The sequence below is a fragment of the Rissa tridactyla genome, chromosome 4 (assembly GCF_028500815.1).
Source record: "Rissa tridactyla isolate bRisTri1 chromosome 4, bRisTri1.patW.cur.20221130, whole genome shotgun sequence".
NCBI lineage: Eukaryota > Metazoa > Chordata > Aves > Charadriiformes > Laridae > Rissa > Rissa tridactyla.
In genome coordinates this window covers 44,959,040-44,983,401 of record NC_071469.1, presented here as the reverse complement: position 1 = coordinate 44,983,401, position 24,362 = coordinate 44,959,040, and the positions used below count along the sequence as shown (strand labels likewise).

The window sequence follows — 24,362 nt, the reverse complement described above, 5'->3', positions numbered from 1 at the left end:
AAAATATATGTATTTTTTAAATATGATAAAATTCCGAGTTGGATAACTAACAAAGCATCACATCAATCCAATCTGGATTGATGCAAACACCACACAAACCTTACATTTATGTTCAGAACATTAACAACATGCACTTTGTTTCTTACCTGTGATTTCTACCTTCATGTTTTCTTCCTTTCTTACAGATTCTTCCAGACCTGACTCCTGCATGGAAAGACATGATCCTACACCATGCTGAGCCACAGGCAGAGATTCCACAAACTCCTCCAGTCTGTTCTGTTCCATTTTTAATTCCTTTTTTTGGCTTTCATTGCCACTACGTCGTGACTTTAAGAAGGCCACTAAACTGGAATCTGCAAGTATTGACAAAGAGATAGACAGAGGAGTGACAGAAAGCCTCAAAATACTTGATACACCTATAGCTCCTGCTATTTATGTTTTAGCTTTTTGATTCCCATTCCACAAGTCCTCTAATTCTGTACCAACTGTCACTTCTTTTCAAACTGAGGCACTTAACCGCTTTATGACTTCTTCAGCACATAAGCTAGGTACAACTGACCAGCAAGGCAACAGCACAGAAAGAGCTGATAAATGCCTTTCAAGGTAAAGCAACAACAAAAATTCTAGTTATTCTCCCAACTTACAAATAAGGAGATAATTGGTGTCCCCCCGCCCCCCACCTTACTGTCACTGAAAAGGCACATCTAAAAAAAGACTACTCATTGTGGAGAGAATTCTGGTCTGTGATTTATGGGAGGAACCCAGTTTGCCTACCCTGCCTGTGGACCGCTCCATGGCATCAATCTGAATGCTACGAGAATACATCGGACAGACACCACAAAAAGAATTACCTGCTCTTTATTGAGCTGCACTAGAGCTGCAGTGCATGGTCTAGATATTATGTTAGGAGAAGATCTTATTTGTTCTGAACTGACTCCCCACCCTGAGAGTCAATTATGGTCTGACAACATACAGAAAACAGACAGGGACATTCTCTTCATGCTTTGGAGGAAACTAGGAACATTTGGGAGGTAGGGGTGTTTTGAAGGACAGATAATATTCCTACGGCTCTGAAATAGGAAAATTTCAGAAGATCATCATTTTACTTTCAGATCTGCTACAGATATCCCACGTCATTTCTGATGGAGCGCACCATTCTCTCTGAATATTCTCCACCTAGAAGATGGCACTGGGATGCTTATGCCAGAAGTGAACAGTAGAGCCTGTACTTTGTGCCTCTAAAAGGTACAGAGATACTCCGATAAGCAGTGTCAGAGATGTATAAAGTAACAGAATATAACACCTACATTGGTTATTTATTCTTTGGACAACAAAAGGTCAAGCAATTCAGAAATGCTCTGTACCTGGGAGAAGTCATCCCAAAAAGGAAACAACTCCCATGTCTCTGAAACAGTTCGAAGATAATGGAGGGATCTATCCCGTACTTGTGATTGCACACGCATTATCCCACACTCTCATGATGCAGTTTAAACCTCAGTTGGCGAGGGACAGGCATTCAGACCAATCTCATTAAAGCACCCATATTTTTTCCTGACTGCAAGCAGAGCTCTCATTTTCTCACACTTCACTGTACACAGCAAGGAAAAGACTGTATTTATTACTTCCTCATTTCACACAAACAGTGAAACAAGTAATTGATTATATTAATCTGTGCACAGTATGTCAGAAAGTAAGCCTACTCCTGTGCAGAGTCTCCAGGACCAAAACCAGAACAGTATCAGCAGTAAGACCCTGAAGACACTGCCCAGCATGGAATTGTCTACCCACCCTCATAGTCCACATCATGGAATCTCATCTGCTTCGTAACTAAGAGATTAATTCAGAGGCTGGGCAGCATTAAACACCCACAAATTATTCTCGTCCTGAATATGCAGAAAAAGTCTCTTTAATCCACACCTCTGTGCCTGTCCAGCTTCCAAGTTCATCTGTAAGCCAGCAATTTAGTTTAGGAGTTGCTTCATCATGCATAATTCCCTAACCACAGGTATTTTGGGAATGCCAAAATTACTCCCAATTTCCTTAAGGCCTAAAAGACAAAGATCTACAATTTTAACCCATAGGGCATATAAACAAACACATTGTTCTAGAAAATAATTTATTGTTCAGAAATACTTAAAATAAATCCTATCCTTTTAAAACTCCCTAAGCATTCACTTCACTAATATCACAAAGGCCAGAGAGGTGGGGACAAGGAGCAAAGATCACAAATCAGTCACAAGAAGAAAGTGCGTAAACAAGGTATTTTTCATATACATACCATTGTTATAAGCAGTGAAGTTTAAAAAAATATTATTTTTTTTCACCTCAGGTAGTTTGGAGAGCTTAGCTCTCTCAGTGAAAGATGTGCTTAAAGATTCTGTCTACAATCATTTTGCACAGTTCCTTTGCCACCTTTCCAGTTATACGCAGGCTGCTTGGACTGAGGTCAAGACCATTAATATGATCTTTAAGCTAAATCCCCAAGAGACATGCATCTAAAATGCCACTCACATCCAAATTTGATGCTAGAGAATCCGAAATGATGAGACTTTTAAAAGCCCTTGTCTGGAACCCACATCTGTATGTCTGCTCTTCAAAAACCATTGAAATCAATGATCAAAGCCTGCATACAAAAATTATTGAAACCGATACCAACAACTTTTACAGTGCCCTAGATCACATAAGTCTTATCAAACATACCACACTCAGTGTTCACGCCCATCTTGTCATCAGCTGTCAGTAACAGACATTCCCAGAGCATGACTGCAGACAGGGCTCCAAACCAGAGACCACACCCCTGCACCCAACAGTCAGGTAATTAAAACACTTTTTTGAGAAGTTTGAGACTAGTTGTAAGTTCTTCTGCTCTACCAAGTACAGATTTGACTTCAAATCGCCCACACGTTTCCCCTAACCACATACTGACAGTTCCGGCCCATAGGTATTTTGGAGGGCAAGACCAAGGGCTCTCTCTCACCTCAGCATTGCTACAGCCATCCTAATAATAGCTTTGCTTTCTTATCTGCTTCAGAGAACTACATTTTAGGACCTCAATACATGTATATGTAAACGTGTATTTGATGTGCAAAGTAACAAAGTGCATGGACCATCTTATCCCACACCAAAGGGGAGACAAGACAGACTTAAGCTAAGCCCCCTCTCAATGAGGAATAAGCGCTCTAATTCTTTCACATTTAATCTTACTCATAAGCTACTGAAGTGACATGGAAGCTAGATCATCCACGTACGCAGTGAACAGGAATTCCAAGCTCCCATCTTCAATCTGTGAATTTGGTAAGACTTCAGGACACCTACACATTCAGTACACTTCCATGCCTCTAGGAGAATTCACCCTGGGAAGCACGTACCCAGCTGAGCCAGAAGCTTTTCCTGCTCCTGCAGTATCTCTTCCTCAGACATGGACTGCAGCTTCTCCAAGTTCTCTTTGTGAATAGCTTGAGCTTCCTCCTCGCTCTTTTGGCTTCCAAGACCCTCTCCCGTTATGAGACAAGGCCGTTGAGAGGTCAGAAAGTCACCAGCTTTATCTATAAGATCCAACAGAGAAAGCAGTTAGTGACTTAGGTTCTACAGCATTATGAATGTATCTCAATTTTATCATTACCAGGCTCGCATAATTTCTTTTTTCCTTTTTTTTTTTTTTTACATTGGTAGATGAGTTAAAATACTACAAGTAAAGAAGTTTAGTTTAGCTTCAAACCAAATTAAAATATTTGGACTTTCATCCCATGTCACAACAAAATCCCATTTCCACCTTGTTTCTTAGGAGTTAAGGGAGGGATGGGGGAACGGAATTTTGTTTCTTTAATGCAAAGCAACAGCAAGAAAAAGTTAATTGGAGCATAATTCACAATTCATGAGTGAGAGCATTCTTCCAAGTTAGTTAATACTAGATTCTTTCTCTGCCCAAGAAAACCTGAACGCACATTTGTATGTCAGATGAACCATAACCTAGTAAATATGTGTTGAGTGAGACAGATAATTAAAATACTATGTAGCCCAGTTTCTGGAGCAATACCGGATCCATTCTTAACACAGGCATGTTTGCTTATAACAATGTCCTGCATTCACCTTTAAGGGCTAAACGTATTAGAAGTTCCAGCACGAGGGCTCATTTTTCCTACCCTGAACAAAATCAAGTCTCCTTTATCACCTGATCTAAATTCTTTTTAAAGTCCCATTTCATTTAACTCTAGCAGCAAGGTAACACGTTCCTTTGATCAGAGTGACCCTCCAGCCACCCTGTAGCCGAGGACCTATACAAGGACCTGACTTAGTGGCTTCATTCCTTATGTTTTGTTCATATGCTCCTTATAATGACTTGGAACACCCCTATGACCCTAAACCAGCCAACCCTGAAAGCATCAAACACCTGTTCAAACAGCAGTAATAACGCTCATCACAACATCAGCAAGGCTTGATGTCATTTCCACAGAAGTTGCCTTGCACATTGAGCAGAAAGATATGAGAAGCCAGAGTGACCTGGTAAAAGATTCAGTAAGTTTCCCACCATCAACAAGTGAGCTGAGGGTTACCAGGCACAAACACTTTGTTACTACAAGAAATGCAGCACCACCACCGCCCCCCTCTTCTCCTCTTGCTTCTAGGGATCCTGCTGCAACAATATTCCTGAGGAGGCCAGGCCATTTTCTGATCCATCTGTTGTGCTACTGCATTTTGAAAGCGTTCTACTTCACGAGGATCACAGCCGTAGGGTTGTGACAGGACAGGAGTACACATGCATGACTGTAACAGGATATACAGTAAGCACAGTATATTGACTTGGATGGTGGATTTTTGCACGCATGGCACATCTTGGGGTTCTCTTACCAATTCTCTGACAGGGCTCAAGGCAGACAGAAACCTTAGCCAAACCGCAATAACCCTCAAATGACATCGAGCCTCTATTTCAATGTGAAAAAGACATTGTCAGGGAAAAACGCAGACAAATGGTGGTCCTAAGCAAACAGGACCGACAAGCCATTAAAAAAAAAAAAAAAAAAGCAAGCCCGGAGATGCTGGTACCAGTTGAATTGGTTTCATCTTTCCTTGTCACACATCTTTCCTGTCAGACAAGCAACTGCTGGAGGTGGCACTGACTCATCAGTACTGCCTCACAGAATTCCTTATGGAGCAAAGTCACAGTCTCATGGCAGCAGATCTGGGGATGGAAGACTGAGCTTTCAGCTTCTAGGCAGGAGCGGGAACCTGCATCACAGTGGTCTCAAACACCTTCATCAGACACAAGAACAACCCTATTCCTAAAATTATGGAAATCAATGATGAAATGAGAAAAAATTTACATATAACAAAGAGAGAGGAAAAGGAAGACAAGAACCTTGAAAAATAAATCTGTTTGTCCCTGTGTGAAGCAAAAAGGAAATCAGTGAGAAGGCTAACACAATTTTTTGAACGTTAATTTGAGTCTCAGACCATTTCAAATCTTTGTCATGCCACAGACATTCCAAGCAACCTTGAGAATTCCTGAACAGAGGACAACAGCGCAACCCTAATTTAAAAATAAGGCACACTGATGTTATGATTACTAAGGTGATGTAAATACAGTAGACCGGATAAGTAGAACCTTCTTCACTTACCCTCCCTGATGCTGGGGAGAGGTGCCTCTCCTGTTGATCCCTCAGGATCCAGGGCATCTGGAGCAGCTGATTTTATTTGCACGCACTCGGCAGCAGAGGGAGTTGTTGCTGCCCTTTCAGCAGCTCTTCTCGCTGCCATCTTTTGTGCAAAGATGCTTTTTCTACCAGATCCCACCTTCACCTGCAAACAGGGAAGCCATGTGTCACCACTTTCTTCTCCACACTCCCCCTCACACCTGCCACTAACAAATGTATAGATCTGATCCCAAAGACACCCTCAGATCAGACTCTGGGACACGACACAGAGAAGCTGCTGGCAGCCGCATGCCCTTTTCTGTGCTTGTGCTATTCTTTTTTTAACACACGGTTTAATGCTAGGACAGAGAAACAAAAATGTGAATTGTTTTGCTACCCAGAGAAGGAAGATGATTAATTATAAGAGAATTCAAGTCAAGCAAGTACACCTAAAATATCACCAAACACAACAGTTCCAGCATTCCTGCTGTTTGGAAACCATGCATAGCTTAATACTTTGCATTTCTGAGGATAAATGGGGCTGTACTGTACTGTGCTCACCACATGCTTGAAAAAGGCTTCTTATAAGGTGATTAGAGAGCAGCAGGGTGAAGAGATTTACACAGTAAGAAGTGGGCAAGTGGCGCTAAAATAATCCTGACTAAATTACTCTGCTGCTTGTCTAGGCGATGGAAGTGCACGGCTCTAAACAGCCTTGCACAGGAAATCCACAGCAGACTAAGCAAAAAAAAAAAAAAAACAAACAACAACTTTGTATGTCCTCAGTCCAGAGAAGCAGCTTAAAAGGCAGTCTGAATATTTGGTAGCTGCTCTATGCACTCCTGCGTCAGGTAAACCAAACTGGTAGTTTAAAAAGTATTACTCTCTCCTTTCAAAAAAAGCTGTCCTTCTAAACAAGCTACCTCTTCAAAGCAACCACAGCTATCAACAACATATCCAATTCCCAGCATCTGACTCCCACTCAGCTAGCAGCTCTTGCTACTATAGCAATGTCTGATAGCAGCCATGGTTTCCAGTTTTACAGCCTCAGAAAAAAAAAAATGTCAAAATCCAAAAAGTTTCAAGAGGTAATCTGTGCAACCCTACTCAAATATCATGCTGGAAGGAATCTGGTACAACTTCAAAAGTACAGACTTAACCAAACCCGGTGGACAAATTAACAAGAGTTTGTTCCTCAGAGTAAAACATGCAGCAACCCTACCACAACAGTGAGATTTGATCCACCTCATTAAAGAAGGGGGTCGCCTTTGTTCCTAAACCAAAAGGATTCCAATATTATTTAACCGCAGGGTATGGACTGCCTACTTGATGGCAGGTGGGTAGGAGAACTCTCTCCTACGCTAAGGTGGCAACGCCAGAGATACGTTGAGCCAGCTCCTATCTCCAGCATGCCGAGTCACTTATTCTGAGCCCTACCACCCATCAAGCATTAGGCTTTGTAATGGGGAATTTTTAATAGCTAATGAAGGTAGCATAAAACAACTGCTCCCAATCTTACCTCACTTTTTATCTCAGAGCGGTGAAATGTCCTTGGAAATGGGTCTCCCGTGGGCACTGGCATGGTTACTGCTACTGCACTTGTGTCTCGCTCCTGCAGCAAAAAATTTAAACCATGTAGAAACCATTGCAACACTGAGACATGTTTATACCATTTAGCTAAGACAGGACTCAGCTCTGCAGCTCCCAAGCTTTCTGCTACATCACCATCAGGCTCAAAGTACCTTGTGCTTAATTAGAGCCAAAGTGAGGCTACTTTCCAAAAGGCTGGGCTGCCAAACTCCACACACCACTCAAAGAATCAGCTAAAGGAAAACCTGGGCCAGTGCAGAGAATGAGAATGTCTCCCTTAGAAAGTCCATAAACTCAGCCAAATCCACACTAAAGCACATGCCTGCAGGCAAGCAATGTGACCTGTAGGCAGTCTGGACTGGAAAGCAGATTCAAACCCACATTTAACTGACAGCAAAAATATACCCAAAGACCTTTTTCTTTCAAGGTGCCCCAGGACACTGGTCTACAGTGCTACAAGTGCTTCATTACACTGTAGAAATAAAAAGCAGCAAGAGAACCCTTCATCCCTGTCGACTGCTTAGTTCACAGCATTCCAAAAAAACACACTACACTATCACATAAAAACCAGACATACAATAATTTTGCTGAAGACTGCCGTAATGTGTTGATCATGACTCTCCAGTCTTTCCTCTGGATCTTCATCCTCGAAGTGGACACAGGCACTTTTAATCTTGGACTTTTTTGGAGGAGCTGGAGTTAGAGCTGGGAGAGTATCAGGAAAATCTGGGGAGAGGAAGGAATAAGAAAAAAAAAGCACTCAAGTTACTCAAATATAACTACTGTGCAATAGGTACTAGACCAAAGGCTCCCTAATAGCACCTATTATTGCTTTGATGAGAAACAAAGATGAGGAAGCAGTAAGACAATTAATTAAGAGTCCTCTATCTCTGACTTGTGCTGGCTAGTGGTGAGAAACATGCTCAAGAATTTTATTATTTATGTATTGGCACCAAGGTCTTCTTAAAGAGCTGCATAAGCAGGAAAGGGTAGTGAGGCCTGACTGCAAGTATTAAGGGAAGAAGCAAAGCTGTGCAGAAACAGATAGTGTCCTTGCACGTTGTGTTCAGACACAGAAAAGCACATTTCCACTGTCAGCTCTAACAGTGATTGATTTGTATGATCATGAGCAAGACCACCTTTTCACAATGTATAAACTGGAATTGTATTTCCTTAACTGGAACTAAACACTGCAAGATTTAAATTCTTGCTTTTAAGAAAGCACCTTGAGCTTCTGAGAATATTAAGCACATGACAGAAGTGTTACAGTTACTACTGACAGAGGAAAACAAAACCACAGGAAGGAGGCTTATCAAGCCAAACCTGCTGGCTGAAAGCTGGAGCTGTTAGCAGAGCTAAATCTCAAAGACACTGACTGAGAACAGGGTCTGGATAGATGGCAAAATAAGCACTGAGTGTCCAATGGGTACAAATCACAGAAAACACCTCTTGCGTTGAGGCTGGCAAGGTACCACAGACAGCTGATCAATGTAGACAAAGGTATTATGTTGGGAAGGTGGTTCTACTGGATGCTACTAGCATTGGACAAGTGCGTTTTCCAACAAGGTGCTACAGTTTGAAGAACATGCAACAATTTATTGTCATTTAGACAATTATCTTATCATCCGATGATCACTCCCCGCCCAGAAAGGGGAATGGGAAAAACAAGGAAACCTGAGGGTTGCAATATGAACAGGTTTAATAGAATAATACTAAATAATTAACAATAATACTAAAGAACCAATATTGATCCCGATATCAATATAAAATATAAAGGATTATACTCAGCCAATTCTATCAGCAGGAAGCTGTGCACTCCCAGCAGTGGACAGCAAATGTTGGACACTGAGTGCTACAGCTTCGGGAGAAAGGGAAGGGCTCAGGGGTCCAGCACCAGGGCAAGAAGTTCTCAAGGTGGCAGCCATCAAGGAAGAGTGAGACTCCTCAGCAAATTTTCTTATTTATACTGAATGTGACACTAATAGTATGAAATAGCCAGCTCAGGTCAAGTGCCTGGGTCTCACTCCTCCTCATCCTTGCACCTGGCTAGCTTGAAAACACCAAGACCTTGAAACCCACATAGCATAGCTGGCTATAAAGTAAATATTTTCACAAATTCAGACACTGGAGTCTTCTAAAAATGCAGTTTTCCCTAGCATTATAAGAGACCTTACTGAAAAGTAAAAATCCTGAAAGAGAAATTAATCCTGTGTTGCTCAAACCAGGACACAAGGCTACGAACAAAGAATACTGCAAGGAGGACACACATGCAGGGGAAAAGCAACACTGGGTTGAGAGGGATGCAAAAGGGCAAGCACTGAGGAACACTGAAAGAAACCGAGAAACCTAGTAATTCAAAGAACTGCACAAGGGGAATTACCATCCAACATCACTACATCCTTGCAGTCCTGCAGTGGGGGTCTCTCAGCATCTGTGCTGCCTTCCTCCCCCTTCCTCTTGTCGGCTTTCTTCACAATCTTCACTGCAGGTGAAGCTCTGGCTGCCAGGAACTGGTTTTGAAAGTGCAGCAGGTCTGCCTCGGACTCCCCAGGCTTTGGTCGTGACAACATCCTGCCTTCTTGCTCTTGGAGCCCAGCCCTGTGTGTTGTTCACATGGAACCTATTGAAGACGTGGAAAACTGGTTACAGAACTGGATTTCCTGGAGAGAGAATGGGGACAGCAAGGGAAAACTATTAATTTTTGTCTCACTCTGCTGTTCCTGTACATACTGCAGCCACCATACTTCAGGATCACCCCAGGACACGACTAGTTGTACCAGAGTCACAGACAAACTGTTTACCTTGTTCTTCATTGCCAAATAACACACTACTAGACAACTCAACACCTGGTGTACCAGCCAGCTGGGAGCAGAATGGCATCCATCCAGCAAAAAGCTAGCCAACAAGTGTATCGCTGCCAGAATGCCAACAACACGGCCTTGGATTTGCAAAGCCAGAGAAGCACCTGGTCCAAGACAACAAGTGCTGACTTACTCTGATGTCAACACCAACCAAGAACATCAGAGGCACAGTAGCATGCAAACCTCCTCCCTTCAGCATACGGTCTTCTCAGGATCCTAGCATTAGCATCTCCGTCAGGATGCAAGAGCCTGTCCACTCAGTCTCACTGACTCCGCTCTCCTTCTCACTCAAATCTCCCAAGTGAAAAAAGTTTTTCTTCCTTATCTAGTTCTCCTGCTTTTGTTCTCTCTCATTCTTTCACTGCCCTCTTATTGGCAGAAACCATGCTATTTCCAAACATTTTCATTCACTGCCCAGGCCAGTTTGGGGTTGAAAGCCAAGGGTGGTATTTATAAAGACTTTTACCCCTGTGCATACGAGAAGTTACTATGAAGGCAACTATTCCATTTCCCATCTACTGGGCATGAAAATACTCATGCATATTACTCCTCACCTCTTATTCCCAGAGCCTGGGACTGTCAATCCATTTCTCGCAGGCAGCAAGTAAAGTGTTTGCAAATACATTTCACATTAATTGAATCACTGATCAGCACTAATGCTACAGACTTGACACCCTCCCACACTTGGTATGTTGAAATATTTTGTACATATTTGATCTCTTCCACTTTTAAAAGCCCATCAGAACTTGATGATTTGTTGGGAGGCTGGAAAGGGAAGTGGCTATGGGTTTTTAAAAATACAATTATCTGCCATATGGATAGCTGTACGCAGGAGAAAATGCAAGGCTTGGAAGTGAATCTCTGTCTTAATCTCAGACCAAAACAAAGTTCTGTCATTGTGTAGGAATAGCCACTGCCCTGAAGTGAATGTTTTTTCTTACGCTATTATCATACTTTATTGTAAAATGTGTGGGGAGATACCTTGTGGGAAAGATGCGAACAGACAGAAGAATTGCCTCATGCAGTATTTATGACCTACATTTGGAATATTTATACCCTTTTCAGGGATCTCGTTCTTGATGAAGGCTGGTTAGATGCGATGCTGCTGGTTCGATGAGCACAAAGAGGTCCAAGGGAGTTTTATATTTGGTGATTGGCATTTTTTTTGGTGTTTTTTATTTTTTTTTTTAAATCAAGGCCTTAGTATAAAACCACCAACCACGTAAGACCCACTGAAATTCTTTTTCCTGCCCCTCATTTTGTGCAAAAGCTGGACTAAAACCATTCAGACTTAAGAATTTTGTGCACCAAACCAAAGTGGATTTTCAGAGGTTTCGAGATTTCTGGGGACTCCATTCACTTCAGCACTTCACGACTAAGGAACCAGACCTCTTCATCTGATGCCAGCATCATGAGTTAGTTGCTCAATTTCAGACATCTCAAAACACTGACCTTAATGAAAGCTATCAGCTCAAGAGTCCCAGAACAACAAATTCCATTTACATCAAGCCCACATATGGCACAAGGAGCAGCAAGGGGAACTTCCCTGTACCCTCTGAACAATAAAACCCTCCCCCGGCACACAGTGAAAATGCCAGACTTCTCTGCCAACACTCTCAAGGACATCTGTGGAACACAGCCACCAGCAAAGGCTACTTCAGGGCAGGAAGGGAAGGGAGCACGCTGCTATGGTGCCTTGCTACAGTCGGAGAAGAGCTTAACACAAAAACACCTGGCATGTCATTGCGGTTCTGACTGATGTTGAGAATGCTTCTGCATTCCATTCAGCCCAGTTCCCTTGCAACTGCACAGCAAAAATCGCAACTTCTGCAGACAGCTCCTTTTTTGTGCATTCCTAGCAGAAGCATGCACCTATTTGCTCTTTATTTATGGAGCTTTCTGCCACAACAGGGGCTCCAATAGTCACACTTCAGTTGATAGGTCCCTCTTTGATATGCATAAGTAACACCACACACATCAGAAGCCAGGTGTTTCATGCCCTATCATCACAGGCTTCAAAGCCCAAATGAGGATGATGCTAGGATTAACAGACACAAAACACCCAGTTATAAGCAAAGTGTGCTGCTAATCTCTCTGCAACAAGCCTCTTCCACACAGGCATGTACATACACTCGTCCGAGTCTCTGCATATTAAAAACATCCAACAAAAATAAAGCAGGCCTTGAAACTGTCTTCATTTGTCTGGGGAACTGTCAGGCACAAGAAGCCAACTATGCAGTCATTTCCTAAAGAGGTTAGATGTTGTTCCAGGAACCATTTCCTCAAAGTCACTCCTTCTTCCACATGGATATAGAGGCCACCCAAATATAGAGCGCTACACGATGGTAATACAGAGGTGGGCATTAGTCTGGTGCAAAAATAGATAAGAGCTTTAAATGTGTGCATTCCACGTTCTAACTGAGCCTAGAAACTTAATACAATCAAGGCCTTTGACTTGGTCCTTCTGCGCTCCAATAAGCTAGAAATTGCTTATATACATATAGCACTTGCAGACAGACAGAATGCAGTGAAAATAGTTTGTTTTCTAATCGTACCTTTTTCCGTTCCCTCTGGAAGCCATCTATGCCCATTAGCAATGCTTACCTGGCCATCACAAGGAATAATTCTTATCCATCAGTGCTCAGAGAAAACAGGCAAGAAAAATAACACACTACTGATGATCAACATCATATAGTCTGGTTATCCCCCGTCTTGCAACTGGCTACTTAAAAGCTAATCGCAAACTGCCTAGAGGGACCACCATATGCAACCTGCCAAGAATATTGTCCTATGAATGCATGTAAGGGATCAGAAACGCTGTCAAAGGACCATGAGCGCCTACACACACCAGAACATAGTGATTATGTGAATACACTATGATCTGCTGTTGTATCCTCTGTCTGCACGAAGAGTCTCAATAGTTTTCTGTCATGCTTTGGACTTTCTATGGATACTGTTAGAAAAGCCTGTCAGTGATGCAGGAAGTATTACAAATGTAGCTGGGACCAGTGGTCTAAGACAGACTAAAAGAAGACACAAAAAGCACAGAAGGCAGTAAAGCCACAGACTGCTTCAAGTACCAAGATACACTTTTGGATTAACCAACTTCATCTCAAGTGTAAGCCTAAGAAGGAAGGCCAATTAGGACAGTAAGGGACCCTAATCACCAATTAATGCAGCACCAATGTTTCACAGAGGATGGCATTTACTTTACAGAAAAGCTGAGGTTTATAATACTCTTCCAACGGTTTCCAGAAGCAGCATTTAAGTTTCTGAGGCGTATATTACCAACCTCTGATGCCACTCTCAGCAGACATAAAACAACATAAGAATCTGGCACAGCATCTGTTTGAGCAAAGTACCACGCCGCTGCTGTCCAAGGTTTTTACAGGTGCCACCAGGCTATAAAAAACTGTACTTACTTGATACAATCCAACACCACTATGATTTTTATTTTATTCTAGCTCTTGTGCATTTACAATCCATTTTTCGTCTGCAGCAGCAGAAGCCTACAGCCCATGGGAGACACTTACATCACCACAGCAGCCATGAACTAGACACAGTTAAAAGCAAAAAGGTAGCAAGTACATGTAAAAGCAGAGTCATCTCTGACTCATACTGATTTCTAAACCCTGTCAATTTTTTTCCCCCACCCTCAAGTCTGCAATTTTGCATTATTTTGTTGAAGTTATCAGTTAGGGGTAAAAGAAGAATACCAGGACCTGCTATCAAATCAGTGCCTCAAATTAGCATATTTCTTCAGACCTTGTTGGTTAAGATAGGGAATTAAAAGGAGAAGCGTAGCCACATCTCAGCCTCTCCAAGGCAGCTCAGCAGTCAATGGAAAAGTACAATTTCTCTGGTCTAGATGTGCAGTCAATAAAAGCCTCACTTGAGGCTCTTGTCTACTTTGCAAAACGGTGATGTGCATGCTCTCCTCTGTCACAAAAATGCCTTCTGCAGACAATACTGCAATGACTCACAGTCTAAAACATCTAGGTTTGACAAGACAGGTGGCAACTTTAATCTGCTATAGAGAAGGCAGATACTTGTAAAGACCCTCCTCCCAGAAGGAAAATCACAGTCAAAGGCTGCAAGAATGACTCTTCAAAGAGACTCCACAGCTCACGCTGGTCACATAAGACTCTGTGACTGTTTCTTTGCCTGTCAGGCACATACCACGTACACACATACAGCGCCTTGTCTCAGGAAGCACTGCTTTCCCCAGCTTGCCTGAAGAGTCTCTGCAACAAAGAAGCACCAGCACAGCACAAGATAAAATTAAAAGCAACGAGCTGCCATTAACAAACTAAAGAGCTGATGTGTCCCGACGCTCCCACCGCGCTCACAGCCCTCATGGGCTTTCCCTAAACAAGTCTGAATCGAAGCCTTAAAGACGCACACGTAGACTAAGCCCAGGGGCCCAGCGAGGCCTCTCCCTGACGGGGAACTGCTCGGGGGAGGGACTCGGCGAAACAGGGCCCCGCAGCAGAGCAGGCCTGGGGGGCACGGCCGCTGCCCCGGGGGCCGCACGGCGCCTGTAGCCGAGCTCCTCCTCACATAGTAAAGGCGAAGCTCTGTGGCCCCGCTGGCTGTCCCGAGCGAGACCTAGCCTATCTCCGCCGTCCCAGGGGACCTCGCACCCCCAAGACCTGGGCGGGGGGGGTGGGGGGCGGGAAGGCCCCACCACCCCCTCAGCTCGGGCGGCGCCTCACCTGCGCTCGGGCCGCGCCGCTCTCCGCCAGCGCTTCCGCCCAGCCCCGCGGCAGCTACTTCCGCCCGGAGAGACGTCACTTCCTCTTGCCCCTGAATCCGCTGGCAGGGGCGGAGCGGCGCCATTTTCCCCTCCCTCAGGGCTTTCGGTCGCGGTGTGCATGAGGTTTCTCCGCGGGGTGTGCGCGCGGAGTGGCCCAGCGGGTACAGTCTCGATGTGACCCTGAGACAGGTCCCGTGTCGGCTCCCTCGCTGACCGCGGACAAGGTGTGGGGAGGCCGCCCGCTGCTACTGGCGGCTGGGTGCCTGTGGGAGGAGGTTCTGCCTCTGAGCGGCCTCCCCAGGTTCGCTCGTGGCGTGTGCGCGTTCTCCCAGGCCTTTTCGTTGGGTCTAAATACAGGGCACCATCATCCCATAGCGTATGTCTGCAAACATAGAAATACACCTATGTAAATGTATGATCTGTGCCTTTTCACTATGAGAGGGTGTTGATGTGCCTGAGACTGGAGGTATTTCGTGAGAGCAGATACATAAAGCTATACAAATACAGCTGTAATTTGTTATTTGTGTCTGATTGTTCACTTATTATATATGCCAAGCTTTATTAAAAGCTACTGGAAAGCTGTCATAACCTGCAGAAACATTGATTTTAATATTGGTCATTAGTTCTAAGTGCTTGGCTTTCGACTTTTTTACCTGGAAGATTAATTCTGTGGGCGTGAGTACAGCCGTAGATCAGAGGGCTTGAGCTGGACCCCAGGGGCCAGTGGGAGGGACTCATAGTTTTATCCCTTCAGAAAACTGTGATTCTACAGCAAAATTACAACCAGACACAAGTTTCATTCATTGTGAGCATTGAAAGCACTTAAATGTATATAAATTAAGGTAAACCTTTACCTTAGCAGCAGCCAGCCAGTCTTAAGCACAGTATCAGGGAACCAGCATTGTGCTGAACTTGTCCAAAATAGAAATTCTCAGTGAAAATGCTGGGCAGAAAACATCTCTCTCAGCTGTGCATCTCCGAATGAGCACCACTTTTCCTGAGATGGTGAAGTTGATGACTACACTATTTTAGGTTGTTGAGCACTTTTTGACGTAGGAACCACCAAAATTACTTGATGAGATCACTAGACCAACTGATTAAGCAGCCAAGAGTGACCCCAGTTCCACCCTTGTGAGTGGACGTTTTTCTACCACCTGATTCTGGCACAGGTGTTTGAGCAGTTGCTACTATTACATCTGGTGGTTATAGGTGCCCCTAGCAGGAGGAATAAATAGAGCTGCTCTTAATTACATTTGGAGATTCTCAGAAGGGAGCCTTGAGAGTGCTTGGAGTGCTTCTCTGACACTGCCCTGCCAGGCTGCAGTTCATCAGCTGGTGGAGCTCTGCTTTGCACTCCCTAAAGGAACTGGAATCAAATTAAAGTCAAACCTAGTTCAGGAATAGCAGTGACTGCTGAGAAATACAATGTCCCAATTCTCCATTTCACTGAAATCAACTGTTACTCTACCACCACTATCTGGCACTTAATTTTGTCATTCCCAGTTTCTGCTGGTATGGGATGCAAGAAACACTTTGAAATAATTGTTCAAGTTTCTTGCAGTTAAACCTGAACAGCTGCAGTTTCTACTTCTTTCTCTGTGGAACTGCCTGACGTTGATGGTGGCTCCAGAACTCTGTTGATTGTATAGGACTGCTCCAAAATCTACTGAAATCAATGCATTATGCCTCTGCTTGAGGCAAAAGGTGAAACTAGGATTTTAGTTTATTGCACCGTTCCTCTTCAGACCGGACAAGAGAACACCATTAATTTTACAGAAGGGTTCGGCAGATGCACTGGTGCAAGTAGAAGAACTCGCACTCTCTGAGGCTTTGCTGGTGTTGAATTTAGGAACAATTTTCCGTGGACCCTGATGAAGACATTTGAGTTCTCTTACCTGGACAATAAGGCAGGGAGGCCTTGGCGCTGGTTGTGTTGGAACAAACTTGGGTTAAGTGTTGTGACTGTTTAGACTGACAACCGCTTCTGAGGTTGAGCTGTCCTGACCCCAGGGAATTTAATAAGTTGTTGTAAGGTCACTTTGACCTTACTAATGTTGTTCGTCTGTAAGTGATGTAAATGAATTACTATTTGTCCAGTGAAAAAAATACCCTAAAGGTGTTATAGAATAATTAACCCTATGTGTTTTTAACTGAGTCTATTCAGTAAAGTAGATGTCTTGAGTCATGAAAGGGCCTGTTTGAGTTATGGTTCTTCAGGGTGCTCCACCCATCATCCTTTCCTCTTAAACCCAGGAGAGGCGCCTATGGAGACATAACCAATTGCTAGCTGAATTTTGCTTTGCCTGAGTAGTCCTCTGATTCTAATAATAAAAAATGTTAACTTTGCCTCTTGCTTTCTGCTGAAGAAAGCCTGTGCCTTTCTGTAATACTTCTCATGTGAATGGTCAGCACTGAACTTCACAAAACTAACGAATGTTATTTGAGTTATATGTAATCTGAAATTAATCTGAGGGTCAACCAGGCAGAACTGGTCAATACCCACAGACGGTAATCTTACCCTGAGCGCGGGGTGGCATTCAAGCCATAAGCATTTTTCCTCCCCAATTTCTGTCACGCTGGCTGCACAGGTTCTGCAGCCACACACACTCATTCTTAGCATGCATGTGAAGTGGGCAAATAATCTTTTTTTGTCAGAAAGATATAAAAATACACTCAGAATGTATTCAGTTTTAATTACTGCAAGACAAGAATGCTTCCCATCAAAACTGCCAGAGTTTTATGTTTCTTTTCTTCATTCCATTAATTATTTACCTTTGGTTTTAATAATACAGTTAAGGGCACTATATATAGCTTATGCTCTATCAATAAATCATGCTTGCGCGTCTTCATATTTATCCTATAAATTATAAGTACCAACACACTTGCGTGGATCTGCTAAGCTATTCTAGGAAAGAAATTCCCACCAGAGCATCTCTAAGAGTTGTTGGAGGTGAACTCAAACATTCCTCACTTAAGGAGAGCTATTTTATGAGGTTTTTAAAAGGTCGTCAGTCTTGTCACAAACCTGGACAATCTCCCTCTCTCCCCTTCTTCTCGTTTGCCACAAGCAAATAATTTCACGTGACTTTCTGGAGGATGGGTTTGGTGTTCCAAAGCAGAGAGAACATGAAAGCCCACAGCCAAATGCTTTCACACTGGATTATAACAGGGAAGGGATCAGAATGACAAAGACAATGTGGCAGCGGCCTTGGTGGGATCAGAAAGGGTAAATCTGTAAATGCAGCAGTACTATCTATGTTGCAGAGATGATAAATATTAGGATGAGTTGTCTAAGAAGCAGGTGACCAAAGAGACAGATAATCCTAGTGGTTTGTTGCCAGAAGACAGAAACTGAAGTCGAGAACAGAGTAGCTGGTGAGCAGGGTGGTGGCCATCATGCAGGTCTGCTTGGGAAGGGAAAACAGATGATAATAAGGGATCAGTCCAAGATACAAGTCCTTGCTTGTGTTCCCTTGGAAAAAAGAGTTGAGTCTGGTAGGACAAAATGTTCAGTAGTAAGTTGTCACCTGTGCTAAAGGTTCAACTCTGAGAGAGGCTAAGCATTGAACTCAGAAGAAACGGTAATATATCATGCCTCAAAGGAGTGCACATCAACACCAACGACTGCAGGAATCCGCCTGGAAGAGCGAGAGCCCTGAGCCAGCAGAGCAGGGACTTGCACACAGCGGCGTCATGCGCAGCACATGGGGACTCTCTGTGGTAGTAAAAAAGCTACACGTGTTCTTAAAGAAATATGCGTGTGTGAGAGCAAAACTGGGTTGTGAGCTATCAATGGTGGCTTTCTTGCTGGTGGGACGACATGACAGGTGAGCAGAGACAGTGTGTGTCCCCGAATATCCTCAGAGATCCACCCACAGAGCCTTGAGTGGCTTTTTCTGCAGCTCTGGTCTACTTTTGGGGTGGAACCTTGGGGCTCTGCGGCAGTAACACCTCATGGAGCAAAGGCTGCTGGGCATCCCTGGGACTAGGTGAAGCGGGGATGTTTTAAATCAAACCCCGACTTGCTCACCAATAAAAAGCATGCATCCACGCATCAGTGTGAATTGATTTAACCATGTATGTGAGGGGGAAGGGTTGTGTGCTTTAAAAGCCCAAAACAGCAGAGTATTTACTCATCTCTAGCAATGCATCTGGCAAACATTATGTTGGCTTTTGACAGTTAGCATGGGATTTCCTCTTTGTTGTTTGTTTTATCAATTGTTTCTATAGAAATGCCATTTTTATCAGACTAACTGAAAATATCCTGAAATAACACACATCTTCAGCAAATAAAGATATTTCTCACTCAGTCCGTGTCATGTATCTGTATCACACTGGGTTTTCCTCCCCTCATTACAACATCGAAATAAAACCCAGCTAAAAGCGAGCTGCTGTACCGCTGAGACTCCAGAGAACAGACTGCTGTGGAAATTAGAAGGGGCAGTCAAGCAAATGTGTTTCTCAAGTCTGGTCATTCAAACACTGCCTCAGAAGAGTATTGCAGGTGAAAATCAGTGTTTGCACAGATGGTGAACGTGTCGTCATTGACAGAAGGCTTAAATGAAAATGGTCTCCCAGCTGATCCTCCCTGACAATGCCCTCTGCCCCTGCTACCACCACAGAAAGCAACGTTTCCGAAATTTCCCCCCCCATCTGGGCCGAGGACAGTGCCTCTCATGACTGCTGCTGCGGGATCTGTCTGCCAAAATCTGAGCCACGTAGTGGATGCATTCAAGTCTACTGTCATAGATTTTAAAGGAAGCCTGTCAAAGTGCCTAAGCCTGATATTTCATACAATTTAAGACAGTTTAAAGTACTGGATATGCTCAGATGATTATCCTCTGTCGCAAATCTCCTGAAGAAGTGGCTGTTTTGTTGGCAATTCAGGATTTGTTCCTTTGTTCTCTTCAGATTATTGAGTGTTTTATCATGGGGAAAACCTTATATTTCTGCACCTGAGCAGAACAAGAGAGCGATGCATCCAAATCCCACCTGTACCAGCCAGAATATAGACTGAAAGGAGCACCATGGGAAGCTCACCTCTCCCAGTCTCCAGCTCTCGCACCTTGGGAAGGGGAAGCGCGGCCTCTGCAATGCACTCGCTTTAGGGAGCTTAATATTCAGTGTAGGTGCGTGCACAGCAGCTAGCTCATACTGCCAGTGGACCCAAGCCTGAAGTACTTAACTCTGAATAGCTGTGCTAATGCTGTGAGATCTGCCAAGAGTTTTTAACAGTGATAACGTCCTGATGATTTAAGTGGTCTGGCAGAACCAACTGCAGTCACACAGAGGTGGGATTTTGCCTTCATCTTTGGAAATGTGAAGGGCTGCGGTGCGTAGCTGTGCCTCGTCTTTGTGAGTACTTGCCCATGGAGTCTTATGAGGCCAGAGCTGGTTTCCCATCTCCTTGGGAGCGACATGAAAAGCTGTGGGTTCCCAGAGGAGTGTGCTGGTGGTGTGCGTTTCTGCTTCTCAGGTAGCAACACACGCTGCTTTGCCCAACCTTCTGGGGAGGAAGACACAAGCAGCCTAATGAGAAACAACTGTCTAAAAGGACAGACCATCAAGGTGGAAGAGACACCTGGAAGAGGGGTGTTCTAAGGAAACTGCCAAAACTCTATTGTATCACATGGGATATCTAATACCTAGATGTGACACTGGTACCTAGTGTCGAGTCACTTTTGAACTCTGTTGCCACCTCATACACTGAAGAAGTGCTTTTGCTAGTCTTCTGCGGGGTAGGAATTTGCACCCTTTTCTTCCAGAGGCTCAGTGCTTGTGAAGTTTGGTGTGTGCCTAGCCCCAGGACGGGACTGTTCCCTCACTGGTGGTACTTGGTGATGGAAATGAAGTCATCAGAAAGCTTCGGCTGTACACGCTTCTCTACCAGGTTGATATGAAAGCATCTTTCTAGAGTACTCTCTTATGCTTATTATTTGTCTGACAACAAGTTCTCTTCAGTGTTGGGTGGGAGTTTTTTTATTTTATTTTCAGAGGTATTTATAGCTGCCTATGTCATTTATCCTGCCTACCTCAGGAGCAAAGAAGTTGACAGTGGCCAGAGGAAAGCTCACAGGCAGAGAGCCCCTCTCCTGATAGTGGCAGGCAGTACCACTAGCGACACCAACATTTAAAAGCCCCTTTCTTCAGCAGCACAGTCTCGGGGGAAACAGCAGAGATCACCCCAGTGCTTGCTCAATGTCACTGTGTGGGAGCATTGATTGCTCAGATGCGCGCGTGCACCTTTTCATTTTGGTTTGTCACTGAGGGCCACGCATTTTAAAAGTCTCTTTGGCACTGGACAACAGCCCTGAGCGCTGGCAGGCTGCTTTCTGGAGACATACAGCAGCAGCAACTGCCCGGCTTTCTTCCCATGGGAAAATGTTGGGAACTCTCCAAATTATCAACTTGGCTCTGGAATGGCACTGCCCAGATGGCCGTTCTGCATCAGAAGTCGTGAGCCATGGAGGTCAATGGATAGATTTGGGCTTCAGAGTTTAACTTGGGAAAGAAGCTGGCCAAGCCTCATGATAGTTAGATAATTCCTGCTAAGAACCAGAGGTATTTGCTCTTCTTCCAGTCATACACGCCATATTTTGGTGCTTGGAGCCACTGGTGATTTGCCTGGCCTAGGATTGCTCCTCTGGTCAGCAACGGTGTCTAAGGATTTCTCTTTCCTATTTAAGATAACAAAATGTTGTGAACAGATTCTTCCATCACTACTCCCTTTGATTTACAAAGCCCCTCAGAGCTGAGGAAAGATAATCTGGGGAATCAAATTCCCCGTCATTGTCCATAGCACCCCCTTAAAATTGGGGTGCCTTTACAGTATTTTTTAAAGTACTTTGTCCTCATTTGCTGCAAAGCACTTTGTGGACAGGACCTGGGTAGCATTAAGCTGAGCTACCAACTCCCACTGAAAAGCAGGGTACATCAGCTCAGGCTTGGCACAACATGAGCAGCATCGTCAGCCTCAGAGGATGCTGGTGGACTCTTGTAGGCATGGCCTTTTGGTGCTGCCTGACTCTCAGAGCATCTGGCCAATTTTATGCAGGTATGTTCAGCATACATGAAATAGGAAATGTCAGCACCAGCAGAAAACAAAACTCCTGTGTACAGAGGAGGGCAGAGGCAGCTCTAGGTTCTTCATGCTGCCCGTGGCCCTCCATGTCCTACCTAGGGCTGAGAGGACAGTATCTGTTCTGTCTCTGTCAGTGGAGGTTGGAGATGTCCTTCCTCACCGGCAGCCCCAAAAGGGAAGAATAACAGTTTGAAGAAGCAGAAAAAGTGAGGTTGGATTCTGCCTTGATACAGTTAGCAGAGGAATACTCTTACTTATTCCTAATACTCTGCTTACTCCTAAGCGCTTCTTGGGAATGACTCAAGGGAGGGCTGTAAGAGGAGATGCAGCTCTTGGTAACAGTGATGGGGACAGAACTAGGAAAGGTTTCTCAGGACTCAAAGATTGAAAAAGCTGGGAAATTAGAAGTTGTGGGAGATGGTGATTGTTCAGGTACTGCGAATAGCACATGGGAAGGAGCAAGATAAGGAAAAGATAGAAACGGGAGACAGGTGCCAAAATTGAAAGGCAGTGCAAATTCTGGCATGTCTGCACAACGTGGCAATAACATTACTAAGCCTCGAGCTTGAGAGTAGGCATCACTGCCACCAGAAAAGAGATGGTAGGAGACAGGGCAGGGACATCTAAGAGAACTGGAGGGAGACAGTGTGGAAGCAAAAAGCCTGAAGTGTAGAAATGGGTTGAGAAGTAAAAAGAAGCCAATGAGCAGTACCAGGAGGTGACGATGGCAGGAGGTGGCAAGGAATGAAGAGCACTTCACCCCTCTAGAGATGGCCCTTGTCTTGGGCCTCATGTCTGCATGGGTGGTACCCATGCTCTCCATACATGTTGGGTCCCCAGAGGTTTCGTATGTTGGCTGTTAAAGCCCAGGCCTCTCTGGGCACCAGGCCTGCTGTTTACACCAGGGGTGCCAGGGTGCGACCAATACCACCCGGCTCATTTCGTGCTGTTAATTGGAAAGGCATCACACAACAGGCTGGTTGTTCACCCCACTGTGATCCCTGGAGCTATGACCATCAAGTTGAAAGTCATGTACATTATTAGAGTCAGAATGCCCCTCAAAATGTGGCCATCCTTTGTCAGCACCAATGTATTAGAGTATGCAAAGACTTTACAGCCCAAGAGACAATATTGCCTTTGTCCTCTCTTCCTCTAAGAAGGCAGCAAACTACAAGCACCAGAGGATGTAATCCAAGTGCTAATAAATTATTGACGTCTCCCTTCAGCTTTTTACTTACTAAAAGGATATCAAAGCTCGTTTTGTGAATGGTCCAGACAGATTCCCTTTTGCTATATCCACAATTTAATTCACAAATATTGCACTAAGCGTTAATATTGAAGCAACGCAGTGTTCTCTCTTTACAGGCTTTGCAAAAGATAATAGTCATGTTTTGGATTACACAGACTCATAAACTGATACAGTGAAGGAAATGCCACTTGTGACTCCAATAGATGTTTGAATTTGTAATTTAAAAAAAGGCAGAGCTTATTATGAACTAGGAATACACTTTTTTTTTTTTTATTTAAATTGAAAGCCTGTTGAAATCCTTGGACTTCCTCCTTATGGATAGTCTGCATAGTTCTTTGGCACTCACACAAGTCGTAGGACAGTATAACTTACTTTATAATTAGTAATAGCTCCTCTCTTCCAATATGCCTATTTGCATAAGTCAACTAATGAACCATCTGTATTAAAAATACTCTTTCCATTACTGTCAGCCTTGGGGCAGCATGTGGCAGTTCGGCATATATTAATTTTAGCTATTTTTTGGAGCAGCAGCGAAGTAATTTGAAGTCCTCATACTGCCATTTCCCTGGTAGGAGTCTCCCCTGGACAGAAAGCTTAATGTTCCTTTTTCAATCAAGTGCTCTGCAAGTTTTGATGTCCAGAAATGCTCAGGATCTTGATAGCTGTCTCATCCGAAAGACACCAAGCTCCTGGGCGTATCATAAAATGGTACCGGATCTGTGCAAATTTAGCCTAAATGCCGTGTTTCAACCGAAGAGCAGGACAAAATCCTGCCTGTTAAATCGGTGCCATGGCCCAGCTGAGCTCAGAGAAAAGATTGCCAACGTTTTAACAGAGGCACTCTCTGAGTGGCAGGGGGCTGATCTTAAACTAACACAAACTGCAGTTCCTGACTGCACCAGTTTCTTCTTGCTCTGAATAGGGGCGGCAGCGCTGCAACTGCATGTTGTTCTTTGCTAGCTATTTAGAAAGAGTGAGTGACCAGGCACAAAGCCCAGAAGAGAGAGCTAATTTTTGCAATATGGTATACACATTTCGCAAGCCAGCCTGCAAACTGCTTATCTCATTTTTGGTGCTATATACATAAATATTCATAATTAATCTGTGTTAGAATGGAGGGAAAAGCTTCTAAAGAACAAAAATAGCCCCTTCAGGCAGCTCATACTAGTGACACTGATCCTCTGCATTTTGGAAA

The 24,362-nt window shown here is 44.0% G+C and overlaps 1 protein-coding gene across 6 annotated transcripts in view; it reads right to left on the bottom strand.

Moving 5' to 3' along the window:
- Positions 1-14,855, bottom strand: part of RPAP1 (RNA polymerase II associated protein 1) — a 44,691-nt gene extending 29,836 nt beyond the window's left edge. For 2 of the 6 annotated variants that reach the window (XR_008466377.1, XM_054201120.1), the window contains exons 1-7: positions 14,261-14,296; positions 9,601-9,880; positions 7,798-7,946; positions 7,150-7,242; positions 5,616-5,796; positions 3,369-3,545; positions 147-353 (exon numbers count right to left, since the gene is read on the bottom strand). Coding sequence is in view for 1 of the 6 variants with exons in the window: in XM_054201120.1 (XP_054057095.1) it covers positions 147-353; positions 3,369-3,545; positions 5,616-5,796; positions 7,150-7,242; positions 7,798-7,946; positions 9,601-9,790 (997 nt within the window). In the remaining 5 variants the exon portion in view is untranslated. Of the gene's footprint in view, positions 1-146; positions 354-3,368; positions 3,546-5,615; positions 5,797-7,149; positions 7,243-7,797; positions 7,947-9,600; positions 9,881-14,260; positions 14,299-14,796 lie in introns of those variants that run through there. The other 4 variants (XR_008466378.1, XR_008466379.1, XR_008466380.1 and 1 more) reach the window with 4 other exon arrangements.
- Between the last annotated feature and the right edge of the window lie 9,507 nt (positions 14,856-24,362).